General features: G+C 46.2%; 1 protein-coding gene across 11 annotated transcripts in view; it reads left to right on the top strand.

The window, feature by feature from the left end:
• COBL (cordon-bleu WH2 repeat protein) overlaps window positions 1-13,435 on the top strand; it is a 239,419-nt gene that overhangs the window by 83,868 nt on the left and 142,116 nt on the right. For all 11 annotated transcript variants that reach the window (XM_081244504.1, XM_081244506.1, XM_081244510.1 and 8 more), the window contains exons 2-3: window positions 2,391-2,594; window positions 11,588-11,798. In XM_081244504.1, coding sequence (XP_081100630.1) covers window positions 2,391-2,594; window positions 11,588-11,798 — 415 coding nt within the window. The remainder of the gene's footprint in view (window positions 1-2,390; window positions 2,595-11,587; window positions 11,799-13,435) is intronic.

Raw genomic sequence — 13,435 nt, 5'->3', positions numbered from 1 at the left:
CTGTTTTTTTGTGCCAGTACCATACTGTTTTGATTACTGAGCTTTGTAGTGTAGTCTGAGGTCAGAGAACCTGATTCCTCCCGCTCTGTTTTTCTTTCTCAAGATTGCTTTGGCTATTTGGGGTCTTTTGTGTCTCCATTTTAAAATTATTATTTTAAAATTATTTGTTCTAGTTCTGTGAAAAATGTCATTGGTAATTTGATAGGGATTGCATTGAATCTGTAGGTTGCCTTGGGTAGTATAATCATTTTGACAATATTGATTCTTCTTAATAACCTAAATGGGAAAAGAATTTGAAAAAGAATATATATATATATATATATATATATATATATATGTATATATATATGTGTGTGTATAACTGAAACACTTTGCTGTATACCTGAAACCAATACAGCATTGTAACTCAACTATAGTCAAATATAAAATAAAAATTGCTTTTAAAAAGAATATTTAACCAGTACTGGTATAGCATTGCTTTAGTACCATCATTTATTGAAATTCTCTCTTTTTGACCTGTGGTTAGAATATCTTACCTACGTTTGCCATTATAAATTGCGTTGTACTGAGTATCTTTGCATCTCCCACAATGCACTCCTGTGGGATTGTTTCTTTAGGATAAATTCCTAGAAATGGAATTCTGATGTCTGATGCTTTGGGCCAGAGTGCCCCAGCACATTGCTCTGCAGGAGAAGTTAAACGTTGAGGGCTCATGTGGCCTCTCTGCGGCTCCTCGCTCTGGAAGAGGGCAGGTGGGAGCACAGTGAGGTGGGGAGGGGCAAGGCCCTGGGAGCCAGACACACCTGCTCTGCATCCCTGCTCCGGGCTTCGGGGGAGCTAGGATCTTACTGACACTCAGTGTTCTCAACTGCAAAATACTTCCAATGAAGTGAGCTTCCTAAGCATATTATTAGCATAGGTCCTGATGCTGAGTAAATGCCAGTTCTTGTTATATAATGCCCAGGGCCTCTGTAAAATAAGATTCTTATATATAAGTAACGAACATATAAATAAATGTGTGCATGTATATACATACACATAAACATACACATGCATATGCACATGCACATACGTATACATATATGTACTTGTACATAAAACACCTATGTACCTAAATGTAAAATAAAACACCTACACAAAGTAAGGTCAGTTGCCTCCCCTGAGTAATGTGGGAGCAGACAAGAATTTCTAAAAATGTTTGTCAGAGTGGGTGATTTATTGACAGGTGTTTAGAAGCCTACAAGGTGAATTGAGAATTCAAAGCACAGTCAGAAATAAGTGAAAGCAGAGGGGGCGCAGGTGGCCTGTTAAAATACCGTCACTCGTAGCCCCTGCCACTAAACTGCCACCTCCGCCCACGGCGCCCGTGTCTGCGGGTGTTGGTCTGGTGGATTTTCTGGCTAATTTAGTACCTCCTGATGTAGTCCTATTACATCCTCAATACCGTGGACCCGTGGACTCCAGATCCTCAGCTGGTTGTGGATCCAGCGGTTTCAGCCAGAGCAATGCAGACCCCTTAGTTAGCTGGGATTTGTAACCCAGTCCGTGGTTCAGAAAGGACTGGTCCAAGCACATTCTGCTGCCCCAGCCCACTCCCAGGAGGGGAACGCATTTTAGGCTGTTTCTTTCCAGGAACACTTACTTTCAAAAATGCGTCCCCCATAGACCATAGACGGGCGGTTGCCGAGGGGGAGGGGGTGGGGGAGGGATGGAGGGGGAGTTTGGGGTGAGCAAATGTGAGCATTTATATAGAGAACGGCTCAACAACAAGGTCCTACTGTAGAGCACAGGGAACGCTATTCAATATCCTGTGATAAACCATCATGGAAAGAATATAAAAAAGGAATGTATGTATACATATCACTGAGTCACTTTGCTGTACGGCAGCAATTAACACAACATTGTAAATCAACTCCACTTCAATTTAAAAAAATGATGCATCCTCTACTTTTCTTAGTTGTCCATTTTCTCTATGTTGAAGAGTGCTAATATATTGATTTTTTAAATTGTAGTTGATATTTATATGTATATTTAAAGTATAGTTGATTTACGACGTTTCAGGTGTACAGCAAAGTGATTCAGTTATACACACACATACACGTATATGTGTATATATACATATATAAGTATATATATATTCTTTTTCAGATTCTTTTCCACTTTAGGTTATTACAAGATACTGAATATAGTTCCCAGTGCTATACAGTAGGTCCTTGTTGTAATATATTGATTTTTTAAAGTTTGTGCAACTCGGAAGGCCTTAAGCACTTACAAGGCTGGACAATTGGGAGGAAAGGTCCTCAGGAGCTGCTGGCCATTGACAAGTGATTTGGTAACTTTGGGTTGGAAGCTGCCACTTCATTCAGCCCTTCCTGTTCTCGCCTTTCAAGGAGGAAGATGAAGGCTCGTGCTCCCCCTCCTCCCGGGAGGCCCACCACCCCCAACGTGCACAGAGGCCAGAGACCTCCCCGCGATGCGTCCCCCAGCCCCCCGCAGAACCTGCTCAGCAGGAAGGAGACGCTGGACGGCAGGGTGGTGGCCATGACCGTGGTGCTGCCTAGCGGGCTGGAGAAGAAGTGTGTGGTCAACGGGAGGTAAGGGCCTGGGCGCGGCGAGGAGGGCTCTGCCGGCCAGTTTGCAAATCCACCGAGACCCGAGGAGTGGGCGCATCCTCTCGCGTCGGGCTGGACCAGGGCCTCGGGGTGTAAATCTGGGCCCAGTGACAACCCGCAGTGTCACAGGCGGCCCGGCTGCGTGCCAGCTGGGCCACCACGCGTACCCTCATCCTTAGGACTGCAGCTCACTCCTGTTAGAGGTGGGCTTAGAAGGAAGGGGGCTCTCAGGCCCATAAGCACCTCCAGGTAGGTGACCACCGGCACAGGTGGGGCCGGCATCCTTGGCCCTGAAGTTGCACAGCCGGGGGGCAGCCCCGCGAGTGACCATCCTCGGGTCCACTGTCAGTTATCAATCTTCCAGATGGAAACAATGCAGGTTTAGATTAAGGAATAGGGCTTCCCTGGTGGCGCAGTGGTTGAGAGTCCGCCTGCCGATGCAGGGGACGCGGGTTCGTGCCCCGGTCCGGGAAGATCCCACATGCCGCGGAGCGGCTGGGCCCGTGAGCCACGGCCGCTGAGCCTGCGCGTCCGGAGCCTGTGCTCCGCAACGGGAGAGGCCCCAACAGTGAGAGGCCCGCGTACCGCAAAAAAAAAAAAAAAAAAGATTAAGGAAGAAAATCCGACCCGTGGAGTTGACACTGACGGGAATCACTTTCCAGACCCTCGATTCCCACCCGCACCCTCATTTGGAGCTGATCTGCCTGCGAAGGTACCTGTGGCCGAGCTCACATGCTGGTTCTTCTTTCCGTCCCTTCCCAGCCGTAAGAGGCAGGACGGAAGCATTGGTAATCCTCCACTAAGAGTATGAAGGGTGTTATTACCGATAGAGTTTCTAACTTGATGTTTGATATGTATCAAAATAGATCGTAATTATACAGTTTGAGCAATTCTGCCCTACTGTTATTAACTCAATCCATAATAAAAAATTTTAACAAAATCACAGGAAACAATTCCGTTTACATGTTTAGACATTTTATTGTGCAGAATATGATAGAGTGATCCATTATAAAAACATTCAAGCATAAAAATAGTTTTGTTTAATTCTGAGGCAGCGGTGAACAGGAGTCGTATTTCGAGGAAGCCAAGGAAGGTAAGAAATGATATGAAATATTTAAATCTTAAAAAACCGTTTGCTCGAGTATTTTAAAAATGGATAATGGTGGAAATCACATCACTCTGGGTGTTCTTATTCTTGTGGGTACATTGAAAATAGTGGTACAACAGTTTTATGTTAAAATCTTAGTATTCTGATTCTACCTGATGTTACATCCTTTGCAACTATTAAATGTTTGTTTTTTTTTTTTGCGGTACACGGGCCTCTCACTGTTGTGGCCTCTCCCGTTGCGGAGCACATGCAGGCTCCGGACATGCAGGCTCAGCGGCCATGGCTTTTGGGCCCAGCCGCTCCACGGCACGTGGGATCCTCCCGGACCGGGGCACGAACCCGCGTCCCCTGCATCGGCAGGCGGACCTCTCAACCACTGCGCCACCAGGGAAGCCCACAACTATTAAATTTTATAAGGAAAATTCCAGGTGACAATTAATTGGCAAAGGGGTACATAGGTTTTTAAAATTATTTTATGGGCTATGTGTGCAAAAAGTTAAGGAATGTTTCTCCAGGCATTGATATGTACCTAGGATACAACATCTTCAACTCTAAAAGGGGGTGCCAAGCAGCTTTCCAGAGTGTTACCAGCAGGGTGCACCAGGGTGTGCTTCTCTGTGGGGCTCCTCCTCGTGGCCACCACCCCACCAGCAGAAGGCACTGAAGCCCAAAGTTAGGACTTACCTTGATCCCTGTGGCCTAGCACCCACAGAAGGCAGTAGCTCCTGTGGGCAGGGTTCACGCAAGAGATATTCAGGTTTCTAAAGTGTCTGTGTTTCTTGTTTTACAGAGGGATCTTTGTTCTAAATACGCTTTTCCCACTTAACTTTAACTTGAGAAGCAGGCCATATTATCATAGGTTTACAAACTACTTTAATAGACGAGTGTAATTTTATTAGTGGCTGTATTACAGTTGACCCACCATTCTTATATTTTTGGCCCAATTTCTAGTTACATTTATAAAAAAACACTTTAGTGAAGTGTGATTAACGTATAAAAACTGTCCATATTTCATGTGTACAACTTGAGTTTGTGGCTAAGTATACACCTGTGAAACCATGACTTCTTTGTCTAGTTATGCATTTTTTAAGAAAATGGACTCATGGGTCATGTCTTAAATAATACACAGGTCCGATCTTACAAGTGCATGAGGAGAGATAGAATGCCCACTTGTAAATTAAAAATATTATTTTGAAAAATGTTTTCAAACTGAACACATTCTTCCAATTTTATCTTTAGTTTTCTTTTTCTTTCAAAGTAGAAATGATCACTGTGCCATTTTGCAATGCGGCTGTGAGAATAGGGTCAGCTGTAGAGATTAAGTATGAAAATACTTTTCTCTTTTCTAAGTAGTAAATACTCATCCCTTCCCCAAGGGTTTCCTGCAGCAGCCTGTGGGCTTTCTTAGCGGCCTGTAACCTGCTGACGCTGCAGCTTCTTGCTTTGGGAATTGGTTTTATGTGTCCTACTCTTTAATTATACAAGAGTGGGCCAAAGTCACATTCCTGACCCTTGCTGAAACCAGATCTACTAATCCTTTATCAGTGTGCTTTTTCTCTTCCATCTTATCAGAGAACATGTCCACCTTTTCGCAGGATAAGCAAGTCGTTTATAATTTACAGTCAGCACCTTAACTACCTTTCCAAACATGAAAGATTCTCACAAGGAAAACACATCAGTACTTGGAGTCTGATGATTCCATTCTGCATGTGACAGTGATTTTTCTGTCTCTCTTTTTTAAAAGTTTCCTTTGGATTCAGAAACATAAGTAAAAGTCTCAGTATGTTCTTAGATGAGACATGGGAACGGGTGTTCTGGAACTTTCTTAAGGAAGATGCTCTGGTGCCCTTTTAGGAAGGGTGCTACCAACGCGGCTCAGGGCCACTGCAAGGAGACCGCTGGTCCCATCACTCTAACTGGGGGACAAGTAAAGAGAACGTCTTTGAAGAGAAAATGCCCTTTGCCAAAAGGGAGCTTCATAAATGGCATCAAGCAATCGAGATTTGGGTCCGTGTCATTCTGATGTGGTAAATTAACTCATGTCCAGTTGGCATGCAAGCCCAAGGGGCCCAGGACAGGAGAAGGCAAGCATTTCCTTCACAGGATAGAGGAAATCTCTCTCAATGTTCAGTCCTGCAATTCTGCCTCTGTGGGCTGTCAGACCCCATTTATGATAGCCAAGTTTACAGCCGTGCATGGATTTGCAGGTTCCCGGCCTTGTAAAACAGCACAGACTCCCATGGCACAGGTATCGTCCTCCGAATCCCTTCTGGAGAGAGTTCACCTGTTCTGAGATGAAGGGGAAGGGAGGGGTGAGCGAGCCCAGCCCTGGACTGTCCTCCGTCACCTGCCCGTCAAGGTGCTGGCCACGCTCCCCACAGAGGAAGCAGGTGTGTGGTTGGCTTGCAGCTTCAGCAAGGCCCTGTGGCCTGAACCCTGCTCCCTGTGAGCTCGTGGCTCCAGGGCCTGAAGGCAGCTGGTTCTTCTCCAGCACCAGTGTGTGACGGGGGTGAAGCTGGAAAGGGCAGTTTTGATGCCGGGGATGCCGCCAGAAGAGGACCTTTCTCCAGATGACAGGCTTGGTTTAACTTGGTTTACAGTGTCACTTAAAGGATACTGTTTTTTAAAAGACTTTATTCTTCAGGGCAGTTTTAAGTTCACAGCAAAATTGCGAGGAAAGCAGCAATATTTCCCATATACCCCCTGCCCCTATATACACCCAACCTGCCCCGTTATCCACATCCCCCGCCAGAGTGGTACCTCTGTTCTAATTGATGAACCTACACTGACACGTCATCATCACCCAAAGCCCATGGCTTACCTCAGGGTTCAGTCTTGGTGTTGTATGTTCTCTGGGTCTGGACATATGTATGATGACGTGTATCCACCATTATAGTATCATGAAGAGTATTCTCACTGCCTTAAAAATCCCTTGTCATCGACAGCCTCCAGTTACTAAGTTTCTTTATGAGAATCTTTCCTGTGAGGAAATAGCCTGGTTAAGGGGCAGACCATAGATTATCAGCTCCTTGCTTATCCTGTGAAAAGGTGCTGTTATGGTTTTGGATTTGGTGCTAAAGCCATTGTCCCAAGAGGCGGTCTCCTTTTGTGGGATCCTGGTAGGCTAAAAAAATGAAAATGGTCATTTATTCATTGAGCAAAATACATATTGAACACTTAGCTTTCATGAGACACTGGGAGGAGGACATCCCAGCAAATAGAAGGAAATAAATAGCATTTGCAAAAGGACCAGTTTGTGCAAGAAGGCAGAAGTGTAGTGCTGCTGGAACCCGGATTGAGAAGGCGAGATGCGCGGCCTGGACACGAGGGCTCGCCGGGTCCCAGCGTGTATCCTGGAAGCTATCCTACGGCTCCACTTGCGGCTAACAAGCCACAACAAGCTAACAAGCTAACAAGACTGCACGTGCCACTGGGGATGCAAGGTTCCACCCCAGCGCTAGGCAAGTCAGGAGAAAGCTGGTGCATCTGAACGTTCATTTAACTTACACATAGCGAACAATAGTTCTACATTAAAGGTAGCATGCAAATTTCACGTGCGTTTTAAAAATAAGCACTGACAGGGAACTTTAAAGATATCCGGGCCGCGTCCCAGGTCCCCCAGGGGGCTGGTTGACTTACCTGCCAAGTGAGAAGCACATAGAAAAACCTGCTCCCGTAGGACCTGGACACAGGAGGCTCTAGATTCTCAAGTCAGATGACCTCCAAGATAGAGGTCAAAGATGCTGAGGTTGGAGTTAAGAAAAACACAAGTTTCTGTGGTCAGAACCTAACCAGAAGGCACCGCTTTTTGGATGGCCCGTCCACACCAGTCCAGATAACCGCTCACGACATCCCATGCAGCCAGGAAAACTGTCAAGCTCCAGCCTCTGAAATCCCTCTCTCCAGGTCAAGGTGTTCCAACAGACAGGGCAGCCTGAACACAGACATTTACTCCCCACAGTCTGGAGGCTGGAAGCCCAAGGTCAAGGTGACGGCAGATGATTTCACGGTCACAGGCGGCCACTGTCCTGCTCTGTGCTCACACGACCTCCTCTTGGTTGGGTTGCAGGGAGAGCGAGCTCTCGGTGTCCCTTCTGAGGACACAAATCCGATCAGATTAGCGCCCACTCTTACGACCTCATTTAACCCTAATTGCGTCCTTAGAGGCCCCATGTCCAGATACAGTCACCCTGGGAGTTGGGGGATCAATGTGAAGGTGGGGGGAGATGATTTTGTCCATCGCGTCATTCATACGGGGGACCCCTGAGACCAGAGGGCGTGCTTGGGGTCTTTAGCAATGATGGTGTAGTCCGTTTCTTTAATTCACCTGAGTCTTTCCTGACACTCCGAGAGTGTCTGATTGCCTAGTGTTCTTCTTTGTAAGACTGCAGAAACTTTATGGGGCAATCCCCTGAGGGTACGGCTTTAAACGAGTATATCTTGCTACTTTCTGAGAGCCGGATGGAGTCCAGCCACATCCAGGCAGAGATGCTCCTCCCTGAGCCAGGGAAAACGTCTCACCACATACAACCGCAAACAGCAAAGACAGGATCCAATTCACTCATTTATTCAGCAAACACTTCTCACTCACCATGTGCCTGGCGCTGTGCTCAGTGACTTAGGGGTGACTTAAGACTCACTGGTGGATGGACGATCCTTTTGCCCTCACCGAGGAGGAAACCGGGGCAGAGAGGCAGGTCTGAGCAGTGGTGAGGGTGGTCCTAGGATGCCTCTGGAGTCCCTTCATTAAACCAGCTTCGGGGGGGAAAGATGCCTGACCCCTCATCAAAGGGCCAGCGGATCAGAGGCGGTGCTGGTCCTCCTGGGGGCAGGTGGGAGCCACAAAGGGGAGTCCGGCTCAGGAGGCCATGAGAGTGTGCAGGACTCCTTCAGTCTCCGGAAAGTCCTCTCCTGTGGCCCAGTGGCCCCGGGACCTGCTGAGGCCCTGTGGAGGGCACATAGGGATGCCTGGCTAGAAGTTCTCATCCTCTGCTGGCTGAGGTCCGGTGAATCCAAACCCCTGCGGACCAGACAACAGCTCGGTTCCTCCGTGACTGCCATCAGATGCTGCCACTGTGCTGTGGTTTCCTCTTCCTTCTGGGTGACTTTTTCCAGTAGCATCCAAGACAGAACTGGCTGGCTGTTTTGGAGTTTGGTGACTTAAAATGCCAGCCAATAGCCACTTCCACGGTGCGATGAAAGTGGCAGAAAAGCCGGCCAACTCTCACCCCATTTTCTGAGGACACCGTCCAGAAAAGCTTGTGCTGGAAAGTAGTTCCCCCCAGATCGTGCTTCAAATGGGCCTGGGGAGGAATCACTCGAGTGGGAGGCCCTGCAGGAAACGCGAGATGAGCTCATGCTTCTGGACCCAGGTCCTCACATTTGGCCTTGTGCTGTGTATCCAGCTTCTTAAGTGCGGCCCAGGTCAGTCTGCATTAGGATATAGTGTCTGTCACTCTCTGTAGCCACAGAGAGAGGCCTGCAGAACACACAGCTCTCAAAGCCGGAGTTCTCCTCATGTCCTAAACCTCCTCGCTTTCCTGCAGAAACCCTCTGTCCTGCCTTGGGTTCCAGCCCCGGGAAGAGATGCTGTCCCCTTGGCAGAAGTGGTATTGGCCTCTGTGCCCTTTGAACAATTTAAGCACATACCATGACGGGTATGGTGTTGAGTTTTATTATCATGGTCTTACAGTGGTTTGGTTTTGTTTGTGCTTCCCGCTTCCCCACATAGTAAATTTGAGGAAATAGGCCTCCAGCATCCTAGAATTTTCTGCTTGGGAATTCCTTCCCTTCCCCTACCCGCACCAAACATTTTGTTAAGAAACGCTTCCACCCTCAAGTGTTGAAAAACGTCACTGCAGCTTCATCATAAAGAGCTTTCGCTGGGCAGAGCAGAAGGGTGAGTTCAGCAGGGTTGGGTACCGATCGGCCAGTCGTGGAGGAGATCCACTCGATCCACGGGGCAGAGGTCTGGGCGCCCGATTCTTTATCCGGACGGGAACCAAATACGACCTCACTCCTCGGCTGGTCCATGCGAGAATAAGTCGCAGCTTCGTTAATGGCAAGGAGACTTTATTCTCTGTGATGCAGGAAAACCCCTCCAGCCCCAGAGCTGGCCTGCTCCCTTGCAGAAGGTCAAATTTGATGTTGCAAACATGTTACCAGTGATTGAATTAGAAGAACAGAAGGTTACATCAGTAGCTTTGGCGCTCTTCGTGGTTTACATTCTAAGATTAATTCAAATCTTTGTTGGAGAATTCATCCTTTTTGGTTTACTTGGTGGCAGTGGACTGTGGGTGGAGATAAGAGAGGGGAAATGACAGTCAACATCTTAGGGGACCAGGGTCCCCACCCCAGTTCCACCCCCTCATGGGAACTGGGGGATAGCGGTCCCCAGCCCCCAGGCTTGGTGAGGGTAGGTGGGAACAGTGTGACCTGCACAGAGTGGCTCTGGGCCATGGAGGAAACACAGTACGTGGTAACAAGTAATAGGTCGCTACTTGAGCATCGTTAGAAGTCTGTTTTCTGTGCTGAGGCTTTTCCATGGAGTTTCGTGTCTTGGAGTCTTCGGGGATGTTGCTGCCTGTTCTGATGCATTATGCTTGTCGTTGAGAGAAAGATGATTTTGCTCCCGGAGCCGAGGGAATGAGAGCTGACTACGTCATTAGCCAGCACGCCCACCAGCACGGCCCATGTGAGGGTTAGCGCTGCCCTGTCCCCACCGCGTGCCCTTTCAGAGTCCCCGGGAGCCAGGGGGGCGATGAGCCTCCTAAACGTCCCAGGTGATTCCAGGGTCCCCTGGTTAAGACATAGGCTGTTACCTAATTACTTCCTGGATATCACGTGGGAGGAAGTATTGTCATGGAGAGGGCTGGGAAGTGTTCTGTATCCACTAGAATATTATTGATATTTTTAACAAGTGAATGGGAAATAGGGTACTTTGCAGCTTTGCCTGTGGTTTCACAGTTCAGTGTCAGGGCCCCCGCAGCTCACAGCCCTCAAGGTGAGTGATGACCGAATGGTGGGCAGAAGCTGGCACCTGTGCCTTTACGGGTGCACCATGAGTCCCAGGTCTACACACCCCCGAGCGCCAGACACCTGGAAAGCATCACTATGACCTGAAATTATTGCCGTGCCAGTCCCTGATTAAGAAATGGATCACAGGAAAGGACCTACGCTTTTGTGAGGTGTTTATGCTCCACTGCTCAGGAAATGTGTAGGAAAAGAGAGGTCAGCTTGAAATATACAAACATTCTGCCAGGTGAATATAAATGATGGAAATGAGGTTATTTCATTCTTTGGGACAATCTGAATTGTTATTTGGCTCCCTTAGTAAATAATGATCTGTGATGAGAGACATTATAAAAATTATTAAAGATTTTTAAATTTAGAAATTATAGAAATTCAAATAAGGTAATTTTCTTCATTTTTTGCCTTTAAAAAGCATACTTTTTAGCTAAAAAGAAAGCTATTGTCTTCTTCAACTTAAAATTTCACTGTTTAAGACACACTATATTTGTGAATAACTGAAAATTTAATGCCTTATGCCCACATGTTAATATCATTTGTGCTGACTGACCTTATAGGATTCAGGTCAACATATCCATGGGTTTAGCTAGAAATGTAACTATTTTCCCAGCTATTCTGATTTTGATGGTGCTTTCAGTAGTGTTGTTTATTAGTATTGAAAGTGTTAAGATATCACTGTGCAGTCATGCTTGAGGAATTAACGAGAAGCTGTTTTCTTTCTTCGTTCGGAGGGCCAATTTGCTTATTCACCCACTGGTTCATTTGTCTTAACCCACTCAGCTAGCAGAAGGGAGAGTGCAAACATTCCCCATGACCGTGATTTGTTTCTCTCTTTCAGCCACGCGATGATGGACCTACTGGTTGAACTTTGCCTTCAGAACCACCTGAATCCGTCCAACCATGCCTTGGAGATCCGGTCTTCAGAAACTCAACAGCCTTTGAATTTTAAGCCAAATACTTTGGTTGGGACCCTGAATGCGCATACCGTATTTCTGAAAGAAAAAGTTCCTGAAGCGAAGGTTAAGGCTGGCCCCGCTAAGGTGCCTGAGGTCAGTAGCACGAGGGACCCTTTGTCATATAAGGCCATATACAGTTCCCTGTGACCCAGGGTGCTGGAGGTGCTGAGGAGGGGCCGGCGGAGCCTCTGCTGTATAAGTAACACACGCTGCGGTTGAGGTTTCCACTTGCGTGGTGGGCTAAGTTAGACCCTAAACTGAGTTTCCTTTAGGAGACCGAAGTTCACGCATTGAATAATGTTTGTTGTGTAGCATTGCTCCTTTAGATACCAAAGAAGAGGAACCAGTCTAGAGCAGAACTATCCACCAGAACTTTCTGCAGAGATGGAAATGGTCTATAATTCTGCCCTCGGCAAGGTGACAGCCACTGATTACATGTAGCTGCTGAGCATGTGAAATGCAGCTAGTGTGATCGAAAAGCAACTTTTCATTTCTTAATTTGCATTGAAATAATCACAGGTAGCCAATGTCTACCCTCTTGGACTAGTCCTAACGGTTCTAGCTGAGTTCTGGAGGCCTTCCTGTCCACGGCAGAGGTTGGAATCTGTAGACGATGTGAACATCTTCCTAGAGAGAGGAAACAGAAAGGGGGTCCCTTTTGAAATACTAATGTCAGAAAGACTCGTTGCAATTTGGATAATATTCTATGCATAGATTCCAGGCTTTTGAGTACTGATTAAAGGTAACTCCAGCTGCTTATTGTACTTTGTAATAAGGCTTTGTTGTGGATCTTTCCTCTCCAGTTGAAAGCAATGCTATTTCATTCTTTTAGATGATTGTAATACCTACTAAATTTCCCTATTTTTAAACATGGTAATTTGGCCAACGGGTCATGTCCTCTAGGTTTGGGTGGTTAATAACTTTTAATTGGTGCTGTCTATACTTTGAGTTTTTCCTAATTCTTCCATTAAAATCACTGTTTAAGGAAATAAACCCTTTTCATATTCTGTGGCTTTTCTTGCCGTCTTGAACCCCAGCTGCAAATCCCAGGGGCAGGTGAGCCCAAGTTTATATATGACTCCAGTTTAAGAAGCATGGAAAAGATCCATGGTTCCATTTTTCCTCCTAAAATTCATCAAACCCTGGCACTCAGACTGGAAAGGGGTGAGATAAATCTCAGTCCGTTTTTTTTTATTCAATACACATTTACTGTGTCCGCTCCCCAGGACCTTAGAGCAATGTGGGTGATCAGTAAAGACCAAACACAAGTTGACTGCATGAAACTTCAACCTATTACATTTTTGATGGGTTACTTTATCTGTAGACATGTATAATCAGCTTTAGTCAAAGTGATTGTTTTTTTTTTCTGATTATGACGTCTATTATTATATGCCTATTATATTTGTATGTCTAGTGTATGTTATATTTTTCTAGCTTAAAATACATATGTGTGTAGTGTATATATGTCGATATTCATATAAATATATGATACTAGATATTAACATATTTATGTGGGTATTTTGGCTTCTTAAACAAAAATTTGATGTCTTGTTCTCTGAGGGTTTTTTTCCCCTTTAAATTGGATTGCTCACAAGAGTTCCAAACCACTTCCCTTTAAAAAATGTATTAGTGCCTTGTGTTCAGGTCTGCTTAGAATCCCTGAAAGACAGTGTGTATATCAGATTCCAAATTGAGACCCCCCACTGCTGTCCATTTCCCCACGTTGGTAG

This window comes from Mesoplodon bidens, assembly GCF_964165515.1.
Source record: "Mesoplodon bidens genome assembly, chromosome: 9".
NCBI lineage: Eukaryota > Metazoa > Chordata > Mammalia > Artiodactyla > Ziphiidae > Mesoplodon > Mesoplodon bidens.
The sequence above is the reverse complement of the archived record's forward strand: the minus strand, read 5'-3'. Positions and strand labels throughout refer to the sequence as shown.